Source organism: Falco punctatus (genome assembly GCF_963210335.1).
Source record: "Falco punctatus genome assembly, chromosome: 5".
Taxonomy (NCBI): domain Eukaryota; kingdom Metazoa; phylum Chordata; class Aves; order Falconiformes; family Falconidae; genus Falco; species Falco punctatus.
Genome location: NC_137584.1, coordinates 57,489,592 through 57,510,148, shown reverse-complemented (window position 1 = coordinate 57,510,148; position 20,557 = coordinate 57,489,592). Strand labels below are relative to the sequence as shown.

Here is a 20,557-nt window from a genome sequence, read left to right as displayed (position 1 = left end):
TTTTTGTGGTTTTTTTTTCTTTTTAATGATGTTTGAATTCTAATGTCTCATCCCCCAAAAGCCAGTTGTTATCTGGGGCAGTCATGCATGTTTGCTTGTTGGCCGTGCCAGGCAAGCAGAAACAGAAACACATGTGAAAAGTCCCTTGAGGCTAAGGCTGCAATATTTTATCAGGGACTTTATCAGAGAACATTTCTCCCACACGCTACTTCACATGCAGGAGCCAGTGAAGCTTTCCATTCAAAGCTAGAGTTGACTTGCCTTGTTCTAGCAACCATGAGAGGTGGGAAGAAGGGAATAAGAGTCAATGATGTTTTCAGGAACTTGCGCCTGGTGGTAATGAAGCATGAGCAAATGCATCTGTCCACCTGTTGTTTTCTTTATTGGTTGTAATCTGTAGTTTCATGAGGTGGTGGTTTGGCTGAAGCTGTACATTTGGAAGAAGACAGAGATGCCACAGCTGGTGGTGAAGGAAGTCTGCCAGCATTTAGTCGCACCTAATGGAAAATTAACTGCTAAGTCAAAAGGAGGAAAAGGAGGTAGAGTAAGCAAAATCCAAGCAGGCAACTAGCTGGCAAACATATAGCAGCAAGAAGAATTTGGTGGAGTTTAGGCAAGCTTTTTCCTCTTTCCCTCCTTTATGTACAGGAAAAGAAAGGAGATGGAGAGGATGGCTGGTGCAGCAGGAGAGTTGACCCAATGTGTGGCAGAGGCAAAGATGACTGGATGCAGAACTACACTTGAGTGGTGACTGCTGGAAAGGGTCTAGTTATGTAGCATAGACTCATCCACAAAGCGAAGATATGCCTGGTTGCAGTGACGGTTCCCAAATAGAGATGAGGGGTACGGTAGGTGACAGGAAGATCTGCACCTGTTTGCACAGACAGGTAAAAACTTACTGTGACCTGCCAAAGAGTCATAGGGCTGGTCCTTAGACAAGGAGATATATTTTTGAAATTACGTGATCAGAAGGTTAAAAAATTAGTAGAAGGAAAAATATCACATGGTTGGAAAGAGTTTTACAGTAAAAAATGTGAGAAGTTGAAAGATAAATGGGCAAGGGGGAAAGGAAGACATAATTTTGGTGCATACAGTAATGAGGTTAGCAACTAGCTAAACCTAATACAGATAGGCAGCTGGACTAGATTAGTGAGGAATGAACAAAGCACTTGTATATTGACATAATAAACTTTGGCAAACAAAAGCAGGATTTGAATTCATGGTGCAAGACAAAAGGTCCTTCAAAATACTACAAAAGCTGTTGAATTAACAATTCTGTCTGGTTATGTCTGTCACTTATGGTGCTGAGAAAATATTTTTAGGGATATGGCCCTATGTAAACCATAAAGAGCAAGTGAAGCTGCTATTTAATAAGAGTGGTACAAAGATTTTTGATAATCCATTCATGGAAATAAAATTAAATCAGTAATTTTCCTAAATTTACAATAGAGAATAATGTTGAGACACCTATGGCTGACAGAAATGAGACTGTGGAAGTAGAAATTGTCACTTAGGAGTGTGAGAGTTCTACCTACGCAGACTGAGGAAACTGGATAGTCTCTACCCCCACTTGGAAGAATTGACATACAGAAGTGCAAATCCAGGAGCAAGAACTTTAAGAAAGACTCAGGTCATATTGTATGTCTGAAGAGTGGGAAAGGTTGTACCTATATTTAAGAAAAAGGAAAAAAGGGATAAGGACATAAAAGTATTTTTTTCTCTTGCGTCAGCAGTAGATGATACATTAGAACAACTATAGAGGAAAGAATATTTAAAGAAATGGAGCTAAATGGAGGAAAAGGGATAAAGCATAGCTTATGTGAATCAAAGGTAAGTTGTGTCAGACTAACTTGATATCTTCTTTTATGATATAAGTGGTTTTTTATCAAAGTCCAGAAATGCATTTCCTCCCTTTGTAAAATCAAATCACAACAGCTGCGTTTAGCTTTCTCATTACAACCTTGCCACAAAAAAAATAGCACAGAAATCTTGCTGATGACGTTGCACATAGTTGCTAAGAACATACAGCTGGGAGGGACTGTCAGTATAAAGAAAGACACGAATAGCTTTGGCGTACCTGAAGACTGAAGTTAATGATTGTGTTAAGCACAGGGAATAGGAGGGAGGAGAGAACAAAACTGGAGTGTAGACCTGAAACTGGAGTTAGTGCTCTCAGCTCCAAGTAATTCATACATGTCTTATAATTATCACTAATACTGCCTGGGACTCCTCATTTTCCCAAAACACGTAGGCTAACAGTTTTTGGTAAATCTCGCATACAATTCTTCTGCAATATTTCGTCTTTTTCTTCTTTTCCTTTATCCTTCCCATTCATCTCCTTTATACAACAGTGAACTACTGCTGCCTATTTCTGACTCTTTTTGTGGAAGCAGGATCTTGGGAAAAAAAATTGTCTTTCTGGAAATACTAAAAAATACCATTTTTCATTTAAAACCCCCCTCCTGTTGAACTGCATTCCTCACCACTGCAAGTTCATGTTCTCAGCATTCTGCCACTGAAAGATCCAGCCTTGAGCAGCTGGCATGCCCCAAAGAACAAGCTCTGTCCAGTCAGCTAGAGAAGATAATTAGGATAATCTGTATGCACATGCTTCATGATCATCTCTTCTTGTCAAGTAAAAAGTATCAGAAAATTTGGTTTGGCTTTTAAAGACTGTAATGAGGTTTAGATGTCAGAAACGACACAGTCGTTATTCAGCTGACTCATCAGACAGTAAGTGTTCTGCAGTGCCGAGCTTGGAAACTTCTGGAGTAACTCAGGTCATTGGACCTGACCATGGTAATTTCATGTCATACACCTAGAGCAGACTTTCTGACTCACTACATGATTACTTACCACATAATGTACATGTACATTATGCTTTCAGGAATTAGGCTGTTTCTCCAGGTCACGTGCTTAAAGTAAAATATGCCTTACATGCTGTCATGAATAATTGTGAAATGTCTTGCATGTTTGTTAAAGCACACATGCTTGAGAACCCTGCTAATGAGATACAACAACGTTTACATGCTTAGCTTCACAGTAAGGCATGTCTGTATGCGTCACTGAACAGGAAGGGATTCTGTACCACACAACCCAGTTAGGTGAGACACAATTACTAGCACATTTAATTTGTGCTATTCTGCTCATTACGCAGCTCTCCTACACTAGCAGCCTTGCATCTATTGAGAATGTTGCATCAGCTGTGCATGTGTTCATGTCCGTATGTGCATGTATATTTATATCTCCATAAAAATATCACTGCAATGTCCTACTTTCAGACAATTCCATAAATTCTTAGAATACATTTACAGTGAGGAATAAATTGAACTGTAAAACACAATCAAATTACTATGCACTGCATGAAGTATTGACTGAGAAATTCAACTGCTCTATGAACAGTAGTTCATGAAGCAAAGCAACAGTAATTGTTCTGCTTCTCTGAGCAAAATTCTGCATGCTTTACTCCTATACATTTTTTTTACCACATTGGGATTTCTTGTGTGAAAAAGATTGAGAAGTATTTGGTGTATTATTTCATTTGATTCAGGCAGATTAGCAGATCCTTCCAGCGTGACTTCCTGTGGCTATGAAGATGGAGACCTCTTGTGCATATCTGTAAGAAGCTGGTGGTCCTGTAAGTATATGCTATTACAATGTTCTTCTCCAAGATATGATTAGTGTCCTAGAAGGCAATTTAGAATCTTTCTTCCCCTTAGACTTCAGTATTACAAAGTAATTTCAGTGCTACATAATTCTCCATCAAAAACTTGCAGCAAGACACTTAAGTGTGAGTAAATGAAAGTTAATTGACTTCAATAACTTATTTGAGGAAGGATTGAAATGCAAATTTGCAGCCTTAAAAATGTTTACACTGCAAAAATACATGTAATAATGTGTGGGAAACACCATGATGAGTGTTTATATGGGTAGACATTAGTAGAAATTAGTTTTGAATTACTCCAGAGCAGATTTATTTGGTTTAGATGCTAGTACTTCAAACTAAAACTTAGTGTGAGAATATCAAGCAGGAATCTTTGTGGTTCTTGCATCACACTTGGTAATACAAATCTGACAGGACCTTTCTGCCTTCAGTTGCACCTCCACAACTTCACTGTGGTCGGTAGGCTACACAGAATGAAATAAAGGGAGGCTGTGCCCATGATGTCCAAATAAATTCATTACCTTCATTACACTGACATTTACCCATCAGGCTTTCAATATTCAGCTGGAACTTAGTTAATCCTTTGGCCTGATGTACATGAGCTATGAGGCAATTTCTGTTCACTTCAGTACTGGCACTGGAGTTCTGGTAGGTTAAAATGTTGTTTAATTTTTTTTTCATTATTCTAGTAAGTAACAACAAACTGAAGACAATGGCAGAAAGAGAGAGAAGTGTAAAGATTTGAGTTTCCAGTGTCAATGCCCCTGACATTTTCAGTGTTTTCCTCAATATCTCTAAAAATACACTTCCAGAAAACTCAGTCTTCCCCAAAATGGAAACATCCAAAATTCCTGTTAATTTTGCTAATTCAGGCCATTCATATGTTACTCTGTTGAAGTGGATCCCTCCAGTTAATACATGATTTCTCTTAGCCTGAGAGACACTAGAATTTCATTTGTGAAAATGTGTATCACAGGTGTAACAGGAGAAAGGGTCTATCCATTACACCAAAGCAAATATACATTGCAGGAAGCAGTGCCATCTCAATCACTGTGGTATCAAATTTGGAACCACCTTTGCACTAGGCAGCACAGAGAAAAGGCATAGTGACAAACCCTGCTGAAGGACCAGCTGTGAACTAACTCAGCCATAGGTGCTGTTGGCATCACTCCTGGTAGATGTGGCAGAGCACCTTATCCTCCTGTGGGACATGAGGGTAGGTCCACTGCCAGGATGATGGGAGAAATAACAGTGTGTAAGACAGGATACTATAACCAGGTTTTTAAACAGAAAGGAAAAAACGTTTACATCCACTTCTAGCTAAGAGCTTTGCAGAAGAGGAAAGGAAGGAATCTGGAATGCTACATGCAACTCAAGGGTACCCATTTATTGTCGCACAGAGCAATCCAATGAATAACACTTGTAACATCAATAGAAAAAGGACTGATACTACAATGCTCTTTGTCTCAACTGCAAGAACATGTGTAGCCTATTTCCCTCTGGTATTTTTACAGCTACTGTTGATATGGAAACAGGCTCCTCAAACAACAATGCATACCTAGATTTCCACAGAGTTCATCTTACAAGGCAAATTTTTTCTGAGCCCATGAGAAAACATAAAAAAGTGTTAAATTTTCTCATTTGATTAATCAAAAATATTTGATTAATTTGCCTACACAAATTGAACAACCTATCCTAACCAGTCCAAATAGAATCTTCCAAACGATGTTTTTGTTTCCGTTTTTCAAAAGCTGAATGAACACGTTATTACAAAAAACAACACACCCTTTTTCTCTGATTTGCATCAAAGTCAGTATTTTTAGAGACTCAATTTCAGACTTTTTTCTGAAACTGGAACTCTGACTATTTTAGAAGGTTTATTTTTAAAGAAATGGAACTGATAGATAGGATGGGGGGAAGAAAGACAAGACCAACCTATAGATTACAATCCCTACTTACATCTAAAGGCAATAAAATGATGGACTTTTTTAGTTAAAATATTCTTTCCCTTCCTAGGGAAGGGAAAGCCTCATGTCCTTCTTCTTATAGCATATTTTCCCTCCATCACTTCTGTCCCTCGCTCCATCAGCTTCCCTGCTGTCCTGTAACAAGTCCCCCTTTCCACCAGACCTGCTCTGTTCCTTCCCTGTGACATAAGCACTTTGGTAGAGGCCCTCTGAATGAAGCTTCTGGCTGTGAGTCAGCAATTAAATGTATACGTCTTCAAGCAAACAAAAGCGTAAGCATAGATTAAATTTAAAATGTAAATGTAGAGTAAAATGAAAGCTCACTGTGATACTCCAACTTCAGTTTCCAGTCTCTGGGTGGCTAGCACTAGGTGCTCTGTGCGAAGGTGTCCCAAGCAGTGATGAGTAACAAGGGTCATTGCATAGCCCTGTGCAAGCAGGGGACCTTCCTGGAATGCAAACCACCACCCCTGCTTTCTCGGTGTTTGCATTCCTGCTCCTCACTTACTTCTAAACACTGCACATTTGCTTGATACTTACTTTGTTGCCTCCAGAAAATGTATAAACTCAGCCTTGATTTACCCTATTGCAGCAGCAATGTGCAAAAAGCCTTTCAGAGTGCACAAAAAAGTCTTTCTGTTCTGAGCATGTAAGGAGTTTTGGCTGGCCTTCAGGGCAGCCCTCTATGGCATGAGTAGTTTTGTGAGGCCAGGAATGAGCTTGACCAGTAACTCACATTTAATATGCCCCAAGGTGTATGAGACACTCTGTGCTTAAGACCTGCTGTCCTTTTTGCCTAGAATCATATTCTGTATAGTCCTCTCCTGCATTGTTTTTTGCCCTCTGAGTCACCCAAGCAGGTACAAATAAGTAATATATGCAAGCCCACTTAAAAGAATGTAAGTACTTTCTGATGTGAAATCCAGGTTTCAACACTTCTCATGAAAACAGTGAAGAAGTAAGCCCCATCTTAGCAACGACTCCCAGCAGGACACTTCTCATCACTTGAGACTTCTCCTTTGCACTTCTGACTGGCCACACGTTTCCCACTGAATTCCCAGCCAGGGCCACTTACAGGAGGTGGAACAACGGTTTCCCATGAGTAAGGACAGAGATACATGGTAGGGGGTCAGGTTTTATTGATTTTGGTCCTCACTGCTGGGACTGTATACAAAATACCTAGGCAGTCCGTGGCCCTGAGACCAAAGGTGAGCAAATGACTTCTCAGCACGACAGGTCAGGAGTACCCACTCAAGAGGGAGAGCAGCTCGTTTCCAAGATCTTCTTCACTTATAGTTATTAAACTTTATTTCTATGAAACAAGCAAAATTAAGCGGAGAATTTAAAACCCTCCTTTCAAATGAGGAATATCAAATAACTCTATGGGCACTCTCACTGGAGATGTGGTCTGCCACAGGTGAGAACTGAACCTGGGTTCCTATGTGCTGGGTCTGAGTGCTCCAACTTACGGACCAGACCAAAGGAAGCCATCATCCTAAAATAAATGTAAACAAACACACAGGGGTAACTTCCAAACACTTTTCAGTGAGAAAAAACTTTTTTAAAAGGAAAATTATTATTTTACAGTAAAACATCACTAGTATTTTAGTATAGCCTTTTCCTTTCTTATATGCCTAGGATACATAGAAGAGGGTTTTGTAGGAAACCAATACTCATGGAGTACCCCTTAGTCTTTCTGTACTTAGTTTGCAACTAATATTTGAGAGACTTCTGATGTCCTGTCCGTGACAACCTATAAAGATCTAACTTCTGTCAGTTGTTTGTCATTTCCTGCAAAGTATAGCACACTGCCAGCTCATACAAGGCTATTAACAGAAAATATATAAATTAATATTACAGATCATATCTCAGTCGATACAGAGATCATCATTAATGTGTTTCAGTACACGTCCCACTGCTGAATGCAGTTGTATCAGTGGCAATCAGTGCAAGGTTGTATTTGGCTTGGGAGGGTGTTCATTTTTCTCTGCAGGAATTTTTCATTTGCTTGTGGTTAACACCTCCTCCTTTTCAATTATTCTTTCAGGTATGAATTACTACCTGGCTGTCATCCCCTTTCTGGGGGCAGTGGAGGCTGGCCTCTTCGGGCAGCTGCCCTACGAGATAGAAATATTGCCACCAGAGGAGCGAAGAGCTGATTTCTGTTACAGTGTTGCTGACTGCCGGTCTCACATTCCCAAGCTCATGGATGACTGGAAGGCCTATTTTGAAGTACATAATTTTACTTCTTTTTTTCATATTTTGTAAGAAAAGATACCAGAATATTACCTTTTACAACTATTATTACTGTTATTTGTAAGATTCAGACAGCTTGGTTTCCTCTCAATAACAGCTTGGTATAAAAGTAACAAGCAGGAAAAAATGAAAAGCATAACATAAAGTGAGTCAGGGATTAGAAGGCCAGGATTTTTACAGGTTATGGCTTTTTATTTCCTTCCTTTAAGATAATTCTGTATTTTGGACTCTTTCCCAAGAGAGTGTTTTGTTAACAGTTATATTTGTATTCTTCCTATACTGCTTATGTTAGAAATGCAAAATAAGCATGTGAGATAGAACACTACCTTTGAGAAAGGCCTTGCGTTGGTTTTATAGGGTTCATTTATTCCTTTGAACATCTGAAAAACTGAGAATGTGGAAGCTTCATTCAGAAGGACACTTATATATGCAAGTAGATATTCTCTTTCCTCCTCATTCAGCCATTCCCTATCCCAAAGATGACAAGATTTGTAACTTCATAGATTCAATACTATTTTCATAGGTAGACTTCTATATTCAATGTTTTTGTTAGTATTTAAATAATTGATAATGATTAGAAAGTTTAAACCATAAGCAACTCTTGGCAACTGTGAGTGAAGGTAGAGGTTTCAGGTGCAAGACTGGATTTGTTTTCTCTAAGATTTTTCCTAAGCAGTATGTTCCAGAAGTCATTATAAAAGATCCACTCCTTAAATAGCCATAATGATAAACATTAAGGACCATTTTCTTATTTTCTGAAAACCCTCAGAAAACTGTGGCAAAACCAGTATAAACATGTTTTCAAGGAACCTAGTGTTTCAGCATGGAAGCATCCACAGCACTGAGATACAAAAGTCCACTGAATTATTGTGACAGAATACCTAAACTATGTGGATAAAGCCCTTGCTCTGTTGAAGTCAAAGAACAGCAACTCCCGTTAACTTCAGTGGGGATATGTATTCACTTGATAAATAATCTGTGCTTATCATCTATTTGTCCCTATGTCAGACATTACAGTTACTTACAAAGCAGCACATTCTAACTACTCAAAAGCATTTTCCTTTAGCTTGCAAACTTACTATTTTATGAGGTATGTACATAAGTCTAAAAAATTCATTGTGTCTAAACCTCCCCCCACTTCTCTACCTTGTTTCCTCCCTGTTGCTGCAGTACCTGTTATCTACAGAACACAAAGCCGTGAGCTCTGCAACCTTCTCCTCCTTCAGCCTGGATGGTGCCCTCCATCTCATGTGGAAGGCGCATGTTGCCTCCATTGCTTATGCACTGCCCAAGTTTCAGGACAGGTACGACTACAAGAGAGGTGGCCAAGGGGGGTCTTCCCACCTACATGCCTCTTTGGAAGGACTGTACCACAACAAAGCCTGCATGAGCTTTCTTACGTTAGGCCTCTACTCTTCAGGCTCTGCTCTTCCTTCCACGCTCTGGGAACACGGGATGACGAGTGAGAGGTGGCTGCCCAGGCTGCGTGGGCTTAAAATGAGATGCTGATTCCTCTCGGGGAGCCAGGAGCTCTGTTTAGTCTGGGCAGGGGCAGCGATGCCAGGAGAAATTAGGTGTGAAGTGCTGAAGGAGACTTTAAGTCACTGCGGCACTGAAACCACTCGGGATTTTATACTGAACAAAATACACTTGGGATAAAAGATCGACTAATGTGTTCTACAAAGGGTTTCAATTACCTATTACATCTTTATTCTGATCTCTTTCAGCTTAAAATATCTCTCTGATCCAGAAGCAAATTTCGGTGAAGACTGGGCTAATGCTGTAGATTTCATTGCAGCCACACACTTCTCTACAGATTTACTGACTACACACAGCTTCCAGGCCTTCCTGCCCCAGAGGATGCTCATTGAAGGGGATGCCCTCCCATCCATTAGTGACTTCAGTCCACAGCAAAACAGTGTCCTGCTTTCGCTGAGAGCTCTTCACAAAGCAAATCGATTAACAGGTACGAGCCTCACTTACAAATGTCTGTAGTCTGTAAATATTCAATATCTTGCTCTCTCTTCCTATAGTTTCTCCATACAAACACAGGGATTTTTGATATAAAATAGTATAAACACTTCCTAGAGACTAACAGTAAGAATACAACCATAAGTAAACACCACAGGAGAGAGCAAATGCAGCAATGGGATAACACTGATGATACACAGTGAGGATTTCACACGAGGCAAATGCATCGTTTGCTGGAGCAGATGATCTTACTTTTTTTCCCGTAGTTTTCACAGGACACAGACACCAGTTTGTGTTTTGCTGGTGTCCATAAAAGCTGTAAATCAAGTTATTAGATCAGTTGAGGTCATTGCAAAAAAATGGGCAAATAATCATGAAAACAGTTTGTGTGTGTTCTGGGGGTTGTGGGTTTTTTGTTTTTGTTTTGTTTTGTCTCAGCCTGTTGTTTAACAGAGAATAGTACCTGTCCCGGCAAAACTGCGTCCTTAAACAATACTGGCTTCATCGCGCTCACTAAAATAAGTTGTGCATCACCATCCAGCGGTGACACACAGAATGACACTCTTCTGAGGTTTCAGTTCAGTCGTCGGTACTGCTGGGGTCGATACTTTTGTCTGTCCTTTATGAAGGAAAGTTATTTTGAACCTTTAAATGAAAATACAATACAAAAAATACACTGAAAAACTAGTATCCTGAGCTATGCAATTTGTTTGGGTGATCCTCTCCTGTCCATACGTTTCAGTGAAAATTCCCTCACTAACTGTATTTGTAGCTGGAAAAGACACGTAATGAAGCTATTCAGCCTTACAAAAGAACATCACAGTGAGAACATACCTCATACCCTCCACACAGCATTATTTCTCGCAGTTTGAATTAGGGGCCTTAACACCTCTGTCCCACGCCTGGCAGTCTATGCCACAGTCAGGGCTTCCTGACCTGCCTCCGGGGGGGAGGGGGGCACAGCAAGGAAAACCCCAACCTGTGGGTTCCGTGGAGCAAGCAGAGCTCCAGAGCAGCAAAGCAGATGAGAGCAGCACTGGAGGGAGAGAGGAAAAGAGACATGATGCTGAACATGGTAGAGGGAAGCAAACAGAGGGATGAAGAAGTTTCATGCAGGTGCAGCCATAATAATGATGTCCGTAGCTGAAATACCTTGCTTTGCAGGGGGGAGGTTTCCCTTACTCTGAAGGGATGGGCTTTGCATTCAGCTGAGAGTCAAATGCCAGCTAACTTGACCTGGTGACTGATTTGCAGATCAGAAAAGGAGCTTTAAAGTAAATTTTACTTAAGTCTGGATCCACAGCTTCAGCGGGGACCTGAAACACTAGTTCCTATTGCTACAAAAACTCGTGTAACGTGACATACCATTTTTGTAGAGTTGGATCCCTCAGACTTTTAAATATATCCTATGACATGTGAAGTGCTCTTCTGGTACTACAAACTTCAACAGCAGATAGAGCATCTCAGTACCTCATAGGATGGGACCCTGTCCAAACCAGAGTGAGATTAATCTCTTGATTCAGAGTTTAATTACTCTCCTTTTTCATCTAGATGCCTCTGCCAGTCCTGCAGGGACCAGTACGGAGGGAGTGCTGTGCTACCTCTAAAGCTTCTCGACTTAAGGGCAGTCAGAAGCTTTAGTTTTTATGCTCTGCCCCTCACTGACATCCAAAGGCAGAACAGCAGATGCCTTGTTATTCAAGACCTTTTCCGCTGTTGTCATCTTTCCTCTGGTCCATCTTGCCTAGGCAAGAGGGCTGTTTGTTGCCTCCTCTTAACTCCTCATCTCCGCAGTACAATACTGTGCAAATTCAGTTCTTCATTGTTGCCAATTTTATATAAAAGCATACTGTGCAGGAGAATAAACTCCTCTTGCTTTTCTAGCAGGCCGTTTTTTACTTTCAGATTTCCTCTGTGGGCCCTTTATCTACCATAAAGGTCAGCACTGAGAGGAGTGGGGAGCCAGTAGTAACTACCCTGTGAACTGGTGCTAATGCTGGACTGGTCAGGCATGCTTCCTAGAGACCCACTGCTTATTTCTTGGATGAAAGTATTAGGATCATTTGCTTCTTTAGCTTGAGGCCTTAGCTGGCAGAAAGTGCAAATTCTTGGTTGCTTTAGAGTGAAAAAAAAGATGTGCGTGATTATAACTACCAGGCTACTGCTTCATAAGACATGAAGCTATGTACAATTGCAGACCAAGACCTTAACACACATCTTCAATCATTTTGACTTGCAACACTGTTGACAAGGGAACAAGCCCAGCTGTCTGTCAATACAAAGCATCCTAAGCGAAATGAATGGCCTGCTTCTCCCTACACATTTGTAGATAGTTCTTACCCCATCGGCATGCTCCAGCTTTGTCTACATTTCACTGTCTACAGGAGAGCATTGGGTGTTTGTTGCCAGACATGCGCTTCGTCCCTGGTGTGCCGCGAGCTGTGTGTGCTCCATGTTAATTTGACAATGTCATGTTGTGTTTCTTTCCAAGGAGGATTGCTGTTGAAGCTCTGGCAAAAGGCTATGTCCACTGAAGCAGGAAGAAAAATGGGCCGCAAACTGATTGAAGAATTGGTTATGAGCCAGAAGTTTGACCTAGTGGGAATACATAATGATTTGAAAGGAGCCAATTTGACAGTGCCCAGCTTCTTGAGGAAAAGCAGTTCCAACATTGATTGATTTAATCTTTTAGCAGATATGTGTCTGGTAATCTGGCCTTGGTAATTCCTTACAGCAGGATTTCCTGAGTAGCCATGCGCGCATCTCTCTCACACTGATTCAATATTTTTATCCTTAATTTTTCTAATTAACTTATTTGTTTAAATCAATTCCTTATAAATAAAAGACCTCACAGAAAATCTTACTTTATTACTTTTTTTGACTTTCTATATAATGTATCGTTATTGAAGACAAAATTAAATAAAGGCAACTTATATTCTGTTTCAGACTGGTTTGCCCCTTGTATACAAGGATCACACCAGATACGTAATTACTCAGGTCCTTGATGGTCTAACAGATGAACATCAGAAACTTTTCTTTGAAGTTCTGATCCCAGACCAATGCCTTGATTGTTTCCTACCACAGCTGTTATTTTGCAGACCAGCGGCGATCAAATTTGAAGGTTTGGGGCTGTTCAGATCAAGTACTAGAGTATAGATGGATCCTCTCGGTATGCTGATTTGCAACAAGCGTGTGCCTCCTGTGGTACTGTGGAGCCAGCCTTGAGAAGTCCTGAAGCAAACGAGCTTGTTCTGTAGCAGCTCGGACATGAACAGCAGAGATTTCTGGTATTTGATTAATTTCACTTACCTCAAGAAAGCATTGATCTATCAGTTTATGTGATTACATAGTCTGTATAGCCAGGGGCTGTTTTTCCATTCCCCCATATCTATACCTTCTTCTTGCAGCGTGTCACATGTTACATTTGATTACTGAGGAAGAGACGCATTCATACTGTTCGCACTCCCAGCACCTGGCACACTCAGACCCAAGTGCTGATCCCAATCTTCTGGGTGATAAGACATATTGGGAGTTTATTGTAATAACTTGGCATCAGAGGTTGTGGGGAAGAAGGACAGGAGTCCTGCAGGCAGACAGGGGTTGAAAATTCTTAGGAAATCTGCTGACTTTGATCATCCATCCTTATGAAAACTTCCCCTAGAGACCAGGCATGGCTGGAGCTCCCTTTCTGTGGTGAGCAGTGGATGGCCTCTGCCTCTGCATCCTATCACATTATATCCTGCAGTACAGCGTAGTTAAAAATAACACAAGCCTTAGACTCATAAGTCAAAATAAGGGAAAGCACTCAGCCACCAGTTTAGGTCTGCCCCACATTTTCTGTTGCACCTAGCATCTCTGTTGGTAACTGTGCCCCACACACCCTGCTTGGAAGGAGAAAGGCAAGTGCCACTCGCTCCTCTGCTGGAGCACACGGTTCCGCCCTGTTGTGCTCACGTACATCTGTAGCCATTGTAGCAACAGCTCTTCTGAAATGCGTACAGCAGTCAAAGGTTTCCCACAGACGTCAGGGGTGAGATTTAGACTCTTCCTCCAGCGCCAGAATGGCTGATAGAAGCTCCCTCAGCCTTGTTAGCAGCTGCGCGATGGCACTTCCAGCAAGGCCCCTGGCAGGGCGCACCCCGGGTCGGGGGAGCGGCCCCCAGAGCAGCTCTCGGGGCGGCCGTGCCGGGGCGGCTGTGCCCAGGCAGCCGGGAAGGGGCTGCTGCCCCCGGTAGCGCTTTCCGTGTGAAGCGTTCCGCCGCTGCGCGCCCGCCGGGCACCAGCCCGCGGCGTCTCTGTGCTGCAAGTGCAGCTCCGCAGCTCCAGGCAGCCGAGAAACATCAGCTCCTCGGGAGCCCCCACGCCTCCTGACCCATTAACCAAGAAAACGAAGGAAAAGAAAGTGATGTGTGTTTTCCCGTGCCACTTTCCCAGTTTGACTGGTCCTTTCTCCCTGAACTTGCATAGTATTTGCGTGGCAAATTAAGAAATAATTATCAACACCTTGAGCAGTTAAACACTATTCTGTCCTTAAACACTATTTAATAGTTAAACACTATTTTGTCCCAGGACAAAGGTTTTAATTACTCATTGTCATTTTATGGATAAACTCTTAATGTACCATCATTAGCTAATAATTTTCAAAGGAAATGCATTAATGAGGTCTAAGAAAATATGGGAGGTTTTACCTTAATTACCTGGTTCATAGATCAGAGTAATTAGATTCCAACAGACTTTAGGTATAATCTAGAAGTAATTACAACAGCTGCCAGCTGTTAAAATATTAAGTTAGTTGTGCTCCAGAAAAGTTTGAAATTTTTTTTGACCCTTTCTGTGGTTAACTTGGATTTAACCTAAGACGCACTTTGAGAAAAAAAGAAGAGCCATTAACACAAATAGGGAAAACAAATTTATAAACTGTAAACTGCTGCATTTTAGGGGATATTTGTAAAACACATTTTCAAAAAGCAAGTATCTCCTTACCTGAATTTATGACAATATTAGGCAATACTTCAATAATTTGATAAAGAACCATCTTTCTTAACACAGCACTGATCGTTTATGTATTGCCTCAGACACTTTGCCCTAATCCAGGATGCCAGCCAGCCAGGTAAAGGCTTTAGAAATTGGCCAGCAATTGTGCTTTGGATGTTGAAGGACGTATAAATGCTCAGGCAAAACACAGGATGGTAGATTCTTACAAGTAGAGCAGACCCAGGTATCTTGAAATAGAATAGATGCATCCTCATAAGAAAACATGCAGGTATCAGAAACTAAGCAGAGAGAAAATTATCAACAGGAGGCTGAGCAGGTATGGCAGGATGTCTCTGGAGAAGGATCGGAAAGCACTGGAGGAGTCTGCTTATTAGTTAGAGCTAACAAAAGATATCTACCAAAGCAGGGGTTTGTCCAGCAAGGAGGACTCACAAAACAGAAGGGTATTTCCTATTCAGCATTAGTCTGGGGTTTGCAGTCCTGTTCTCATGCCTTTTACACGTGTAATCTCTTTGCTGAGGGCTGCTTAGCCTTAAGCAGGGCCAGGTCCTGTTTGACAGAGGTGCTGTTAGAAGAAAGCATAAATACAACTGGCTGCAGCTCTGGAAAGCCAAGAAATTAAACTTCTGTACATGTTTGCAAATTGCAAGGCTAAGGGAATTGAAACAAACAGCATTTGGGAGGGAAAGTTAGAAATGAAATGTAGTACACAATGAAGAAAGAACTTGGGAGAATAAAAATCTCAGGAAGGAGCCTGCCCATCCTGAAAGCTTGGGCAATGGTACTGAACCCCATGCTCCTCCCACAGCTCTGCAGGGCTGATGGGGGAACCATGGCCTTCCCCTCTTCAGTCTACTCTACTCACACCCAAGTTCATCCACGATTATTTTAGGCACATCAGCTCCTTATTTCTGAGATAATCACATTTATGAGGAATGGTCAGAAGTGAGGTTCTTGTCCTTGTCTACATGTTTGCAACTGGCAGTGCAGCCACTGTAAAATGGACCTGTGCTTTACCAAACACTGTCCTACACTGTCATACTAATAGACATGTAAGGGCTGACTTCTTCAGCAATCTCTCTTTTTTTCCATAAGAGGAATGGCACCCTTCCCTTTCTCTAGGAAACATGCCTCTGCCTTCACAGAGCTGCAAGCAGGTATCAGCAGTCACTTCTTTAGCTTTCTTAGGTATCAATACATAGAACTTACAGGGCCTACAGGTATGGACGTCACAGAATTGTAGAACAGTAGAATCTTAGAATCATTTAGGTTGGAAAAGACCTTTAATATCATTAACTCCAAACATTAACCCAGCACTGCCAAGTCCACCACTAAACCATGTCCCTAAGTACCACATCTACACATACTTTAAATACCTCCAGGAATGGTGACTTAACCACTTCCCCGGGCAGCCTCTTCCAATGCTTGAAAACTCTTCCAGTGAAGAAATTTTTCCTAATATCCAATCTAAACCTCCCCTGGTGCAACTTGAGGCTGTTTCCTCGCGTCTTATCACTTGTTATTTGGGAGAAGAGACCAACATCTGCCTTGCTCCAACCTCTTTTCAGGCAGCTGTAGAGAGCAGTAAGGTCTCCCCTGAGTCTCCTCCTCTCCAGGCTAAACAGTCCCAGTTCCCTCAGCTGCTTCTCATCAGACTTGTGCTCCAGACCCTTCCCCAGCTCTGTTGCCCTTCTGTGGGCACGCTCCAGCACCTCAATGTCTGTCTTGCAGCGAGGGGCCCAAAACTGAACACAGTGTTTGAGGTGCAGCCTCACCAGTGCCGAGTACAGACAGACAATCCCTTCCCTTGTCCTGCTGGCCACACTGTTTCTGACACAAGCCAGGATGCTTTTGGCCCCCTTGGCCACCTGGGCACACTGCTGGCTCATATTCAGCCGGCTGTTGACCAGCACCCCCAGGTCCTTTTCCACTCAGCAGCTTTCCAGCCACTCTTCCCCACGCCTGTAGCGCTGCGTGGGGTTGTTGTGCCCCAAGTGCAGGACCTGGCACTTCTCCTTGTTGAACCTCATACAACTGGCCTCGGCCCATTGGTCCAGCCTGTCCAGATCCCTCTGCAGAGCCTTCCTACCTTCAAGTAGATCAGCGCTCCTCTCCAGCTTGGTGTCTATAAGGGCTCTTTCTTAAACCTGTGCAGGCTTTTCCGGCTTGCTCCCAAGCCTTGGATGTGGAGATAAAGAAAAGGCTTTGTTCATTGTCTGGGTGCCAGACTGCAGAGTGATTATACCTTAAAATGTAGTGAGGAAACAACTGGCACTAAATCTGGCTCTCTGAACTCACCTGCAAATCAATTCTGTGCACACCTGTCTGCAATGAGGGTGTGCCCAAAGCCTCCCACACCTTAAATCCTGATCTGGGAAGAAGAGATATTGTCAAAGGAGCATGGAGAAAGTGATCAGTTCAGTGGGGTGTGAACTGGCTGGAAAGGTATTTCACTACACATAAGCACATTCTGGGGCAGAACCTGGGTGGATAAGTGATTGTATATAACCAGCAATTATGTATGCAATAAAGGATCTCACTTGAGGTCTGTGCCTTCTTATACCACAGGTGTCATCTGCAAACTTACTGAGGGTGCACTTGATCCCCTCATCCAGATCACTGACAGAGATATTAAACAGGACTGGACTCAGTACTGAGCCCCAGGGAACACCACTTGTGATTGGCCACCAACTAGATCTAACTCCATCCCCAACCACTCTTTAGGCTCAGCCATCCAGACAGTTTTTTACCTAGTGAGGACTACACCTGTCCAAGCCATGAGCAACCAGTTTCTCCAGAAGAATGCTGTGGGAAAGCAGTGTCAAAGGCTTTATTAAAGTCTAAGTAAAAAATATCCACAGCCTTTCCTTCATATCTACTAAGCAGGTCACCTTGTCATAGAAGGAGATCAGGTTAGTCAAACTCAAAATAGGGTTTGGAGGACAAGGAATGGAGGCAGTATCAGATAAAGATTTGTTACGAGGTGTTTATACCTGCTTAAAATATGACTCATGTCATATGTTTATCTAGAAAAACCGTGATAATTTTAAAATGTTTTTTAACTGTTTGGTTAAACTCTCCAGGACAGAAAATGCAATGAAATAAAATCCTTTATGTCTCACTTCCTTCGCAAATCGTTTGTAGCTGTGAATGAACTGCTTTTTGTGTACGTTTGCAGGAAAGGACTGCAAACTGGAAAAAAGCAGCAGTTTAGAAATGTGCGATGTTAGGCCCTAAAATACTAACAGAAGTGATCACTGAACCTAAGGAGAACAGGCACCTGGAATAAGGCAGAAAAAGGAGAAAAATCTTTTTGCTGAGTATGTACCCCACGGGGCAACCCCCTGAGCCCCACTCGCACCCTTCCTCTGCACCATGGGGACCAGGGAGGTGATGGAGGAGCAGTGTACTTGCAAGAAAGAAAGATTGTAACTTCTGAGGCTGCCCTAGGAAGAGCTACTGCTTTCTGAGGCTGGCCTGAGCCACCAGCTGCCAGCACTGCTGTGCCCAGAGCCTCAAGGACAGCGTCACTGAGAACTTGTGGATAAGGCACTTGTACGTACAGGCATTTCTTAAATCCTGGCAGATTCAAGCCCGCGAAACACCATGTAGCCACTTCCACATACTCCCAAATCTAAACATACAGGAGGGATTTAAAGTTACATGAGAACATAAAAATGGCTGGACTGAGCTATCCATCCTGGTACCCCCTCTCTGGCGGTGGCTGGCAGCAGTGGACTGGGGCAGGAGCAGCAGCAGCAGCCAGGCAAAGGCAGGGTACCCCCTCCTCCCGCCCAGCCTGCTGGCAGCTGGCAGCCTGCGCTTAGACCAGACCCGCATGGTTCATCAGTCCCAGAGAAAGAGTCTATCTTTACTTCAGAGTAAAAGGCTATCCTAGAAAATACAGAAACCCAAGAAAAGAGACAGAGGAAGCTCATCAAAGAGATGTATTACTGCAAAGCACAGGAAGACTCCCAGCACACAGGCACATTAAAAAAAAAAGAGAGGAGAGGAAAATTAAAGAAAACAGCAGCAACAACCTGCCACTAATACATGAAGTCGAAGCAAGAAAACTCTTTCTCTTTGGAGACTGTACTATCAGTTTTAATATGGTGTCAAGAAGTCGAAAGCTAACATGGTACAGGCGCATCAAAGTGAAAAAATGTTAGCAAAACACTTGGGCAGTCTTAGCAGAGGTAGGAGAAGTATCATACAGGTTAAGTGAAAAGATAACAAGAATAAACAGTGGCTTCTTATTGGGAGGAGTGTGATAGATAAGCATTTGTTTGACACTTTGTATTTAAACAAAAAAGCTTTTGGCATTTAAAGAAGAATGCAGGGAGAAGATTCTTCTTATCTTCCCAGGCACAAAGGCTGGATATATAAAAAATGTGCATGTTGATCATTCAAACAGAAAATGCCATCTCACTAAGGGCTTATGCACACATGGAGTGCTGCGGAAGCAGCTGCTCCTGAGCAGGCCTTCAGTGAGAACTCTCTGGAAATACTTCTTAGCATTAAAAGAGATAAGCCTTTAAGCTAACAAGTCTGTGCAAAAGCTTTTGCTGTGCCAGTCTTTTGCAAAGCAAATATCTTATTATTGAAATACACTTGTATTCTCTTGGCATAGCAATTGCAGTCTGTGTTCAGCTGAAAACGGCTTTCCCCTTTGCAACATCGTCTTCCTGAGCATTAATGTCTGGGAACGATAACCAGATCCCTCAAGGATTGTGATGACATTATAGCTTTGTCAAACATGTATTAGCAAACAGTACGAAATCACTGTCGTCATCTGTATGACATAAGGGAGTCACAATACTTACAAAGTCTTAAACATCAAACACAAACCTTTTACTAGGCTCTTACTTCATGCCTCCTCCCTCCCCTTCACTTTCCCCAGCAAGACTGGATGTCCTGTCCTCACAGAAGAGCACCATGGCCTCCCTTCCATGCCAAGAACTGAATGCAAATGCCACTGTCCTTCTGCATCATGTAAACTGAACAGCCAGGCTAGCTCGCATGTCTGTGATAGGATATGATGTTGGCTCATGTGCCTGAGGAAAAGATACCAGAGACATCTCTGCTACTAATATATTTACAGGGTTCATAAAATCTGCCACTTTTACTCAGATGCATAAAACTCATTGAATTCAATGAGGCTGAATGTACAAGACAGGATTGTTGCGCATGACAAGGGTGGCAGAACCCGATTCCTTATGTGACAGGATCTATGCAGAGAAGAGAAATTGCTTCTTTGGAAGCATTTTAAAGGGAAGAACATGAAAAAAAGGATGATAAGTCTTGGTTTTGTTCACAAACTAAATCCAAGGTTTGTTTTTTTTATAGAATGTCTGAAAGCAGCTTGGTTTTTTTGGGAAAGTAACTGCATTCCACCCTGTTTACACCCATCCTAACACCTAGAGCAATTAACGAGTGCGTTGTTTTTTCTAGCTCTCTCCTTGTATGCCAGATGCTCCAAGTGCTCAGTCATCTTTATGCCCTTTATTGGACTCACTCCAGTGTGTCCATGTCCTTCTTGTACTGGGGAGTCCAGAACTGGGCACAGCAGTCCGAATGTGGCCTCGCCAGTGCTGAGCAGACTCCCTCCACCTTCTGGCAGCGCTCTCCCAACGCAGCCCAGGAGGCTGTAGGCTTTCCTCTCCTCCTTTCTAGCTGCAGAAGTCAGGCTTCTGGTACCTTTGTG

The 20,557-nt window shown here is 42.3% G+C and overlaps 1 protein-coding gene across 1 annotated transcript in view; it reads left to right on the top strand.

Moving 5' to 3' along the window:
• LOC308065015 (protein LEG1 homolog) overlaps nt 1-20,512 on the top strand; it is a 30,275-nt gene extending 9,763 nt beyond the window's left edge. The window contains exons 2-6 of the mRNA XM_080390440.1: nt 3,551-3,637; nt 7,679-7,863; nt 9,058-9,191; nt 9,615-9,853; nt 12,350-20,512. Of these exons, the coding sequence (XP_080246566.1) occupies nt 3,551-3,637; nt 7,679-7,863; nt 9,058-9,191; nt 9,615-9,853; nt 12,350-12,537 (833 nt within the window). The 3' untranslated portion in view covers nt 12,538-20,512. The remainder of the gene's footprint in view (nt 1-3,550; nt 3,638-7,678; nt 7,864-9,057; nt 9,192-9,614; nt 9,854-12,349) is intronic.
• Nucleotides 20,513-20,557: the final 45 nt, after the last annotated feature.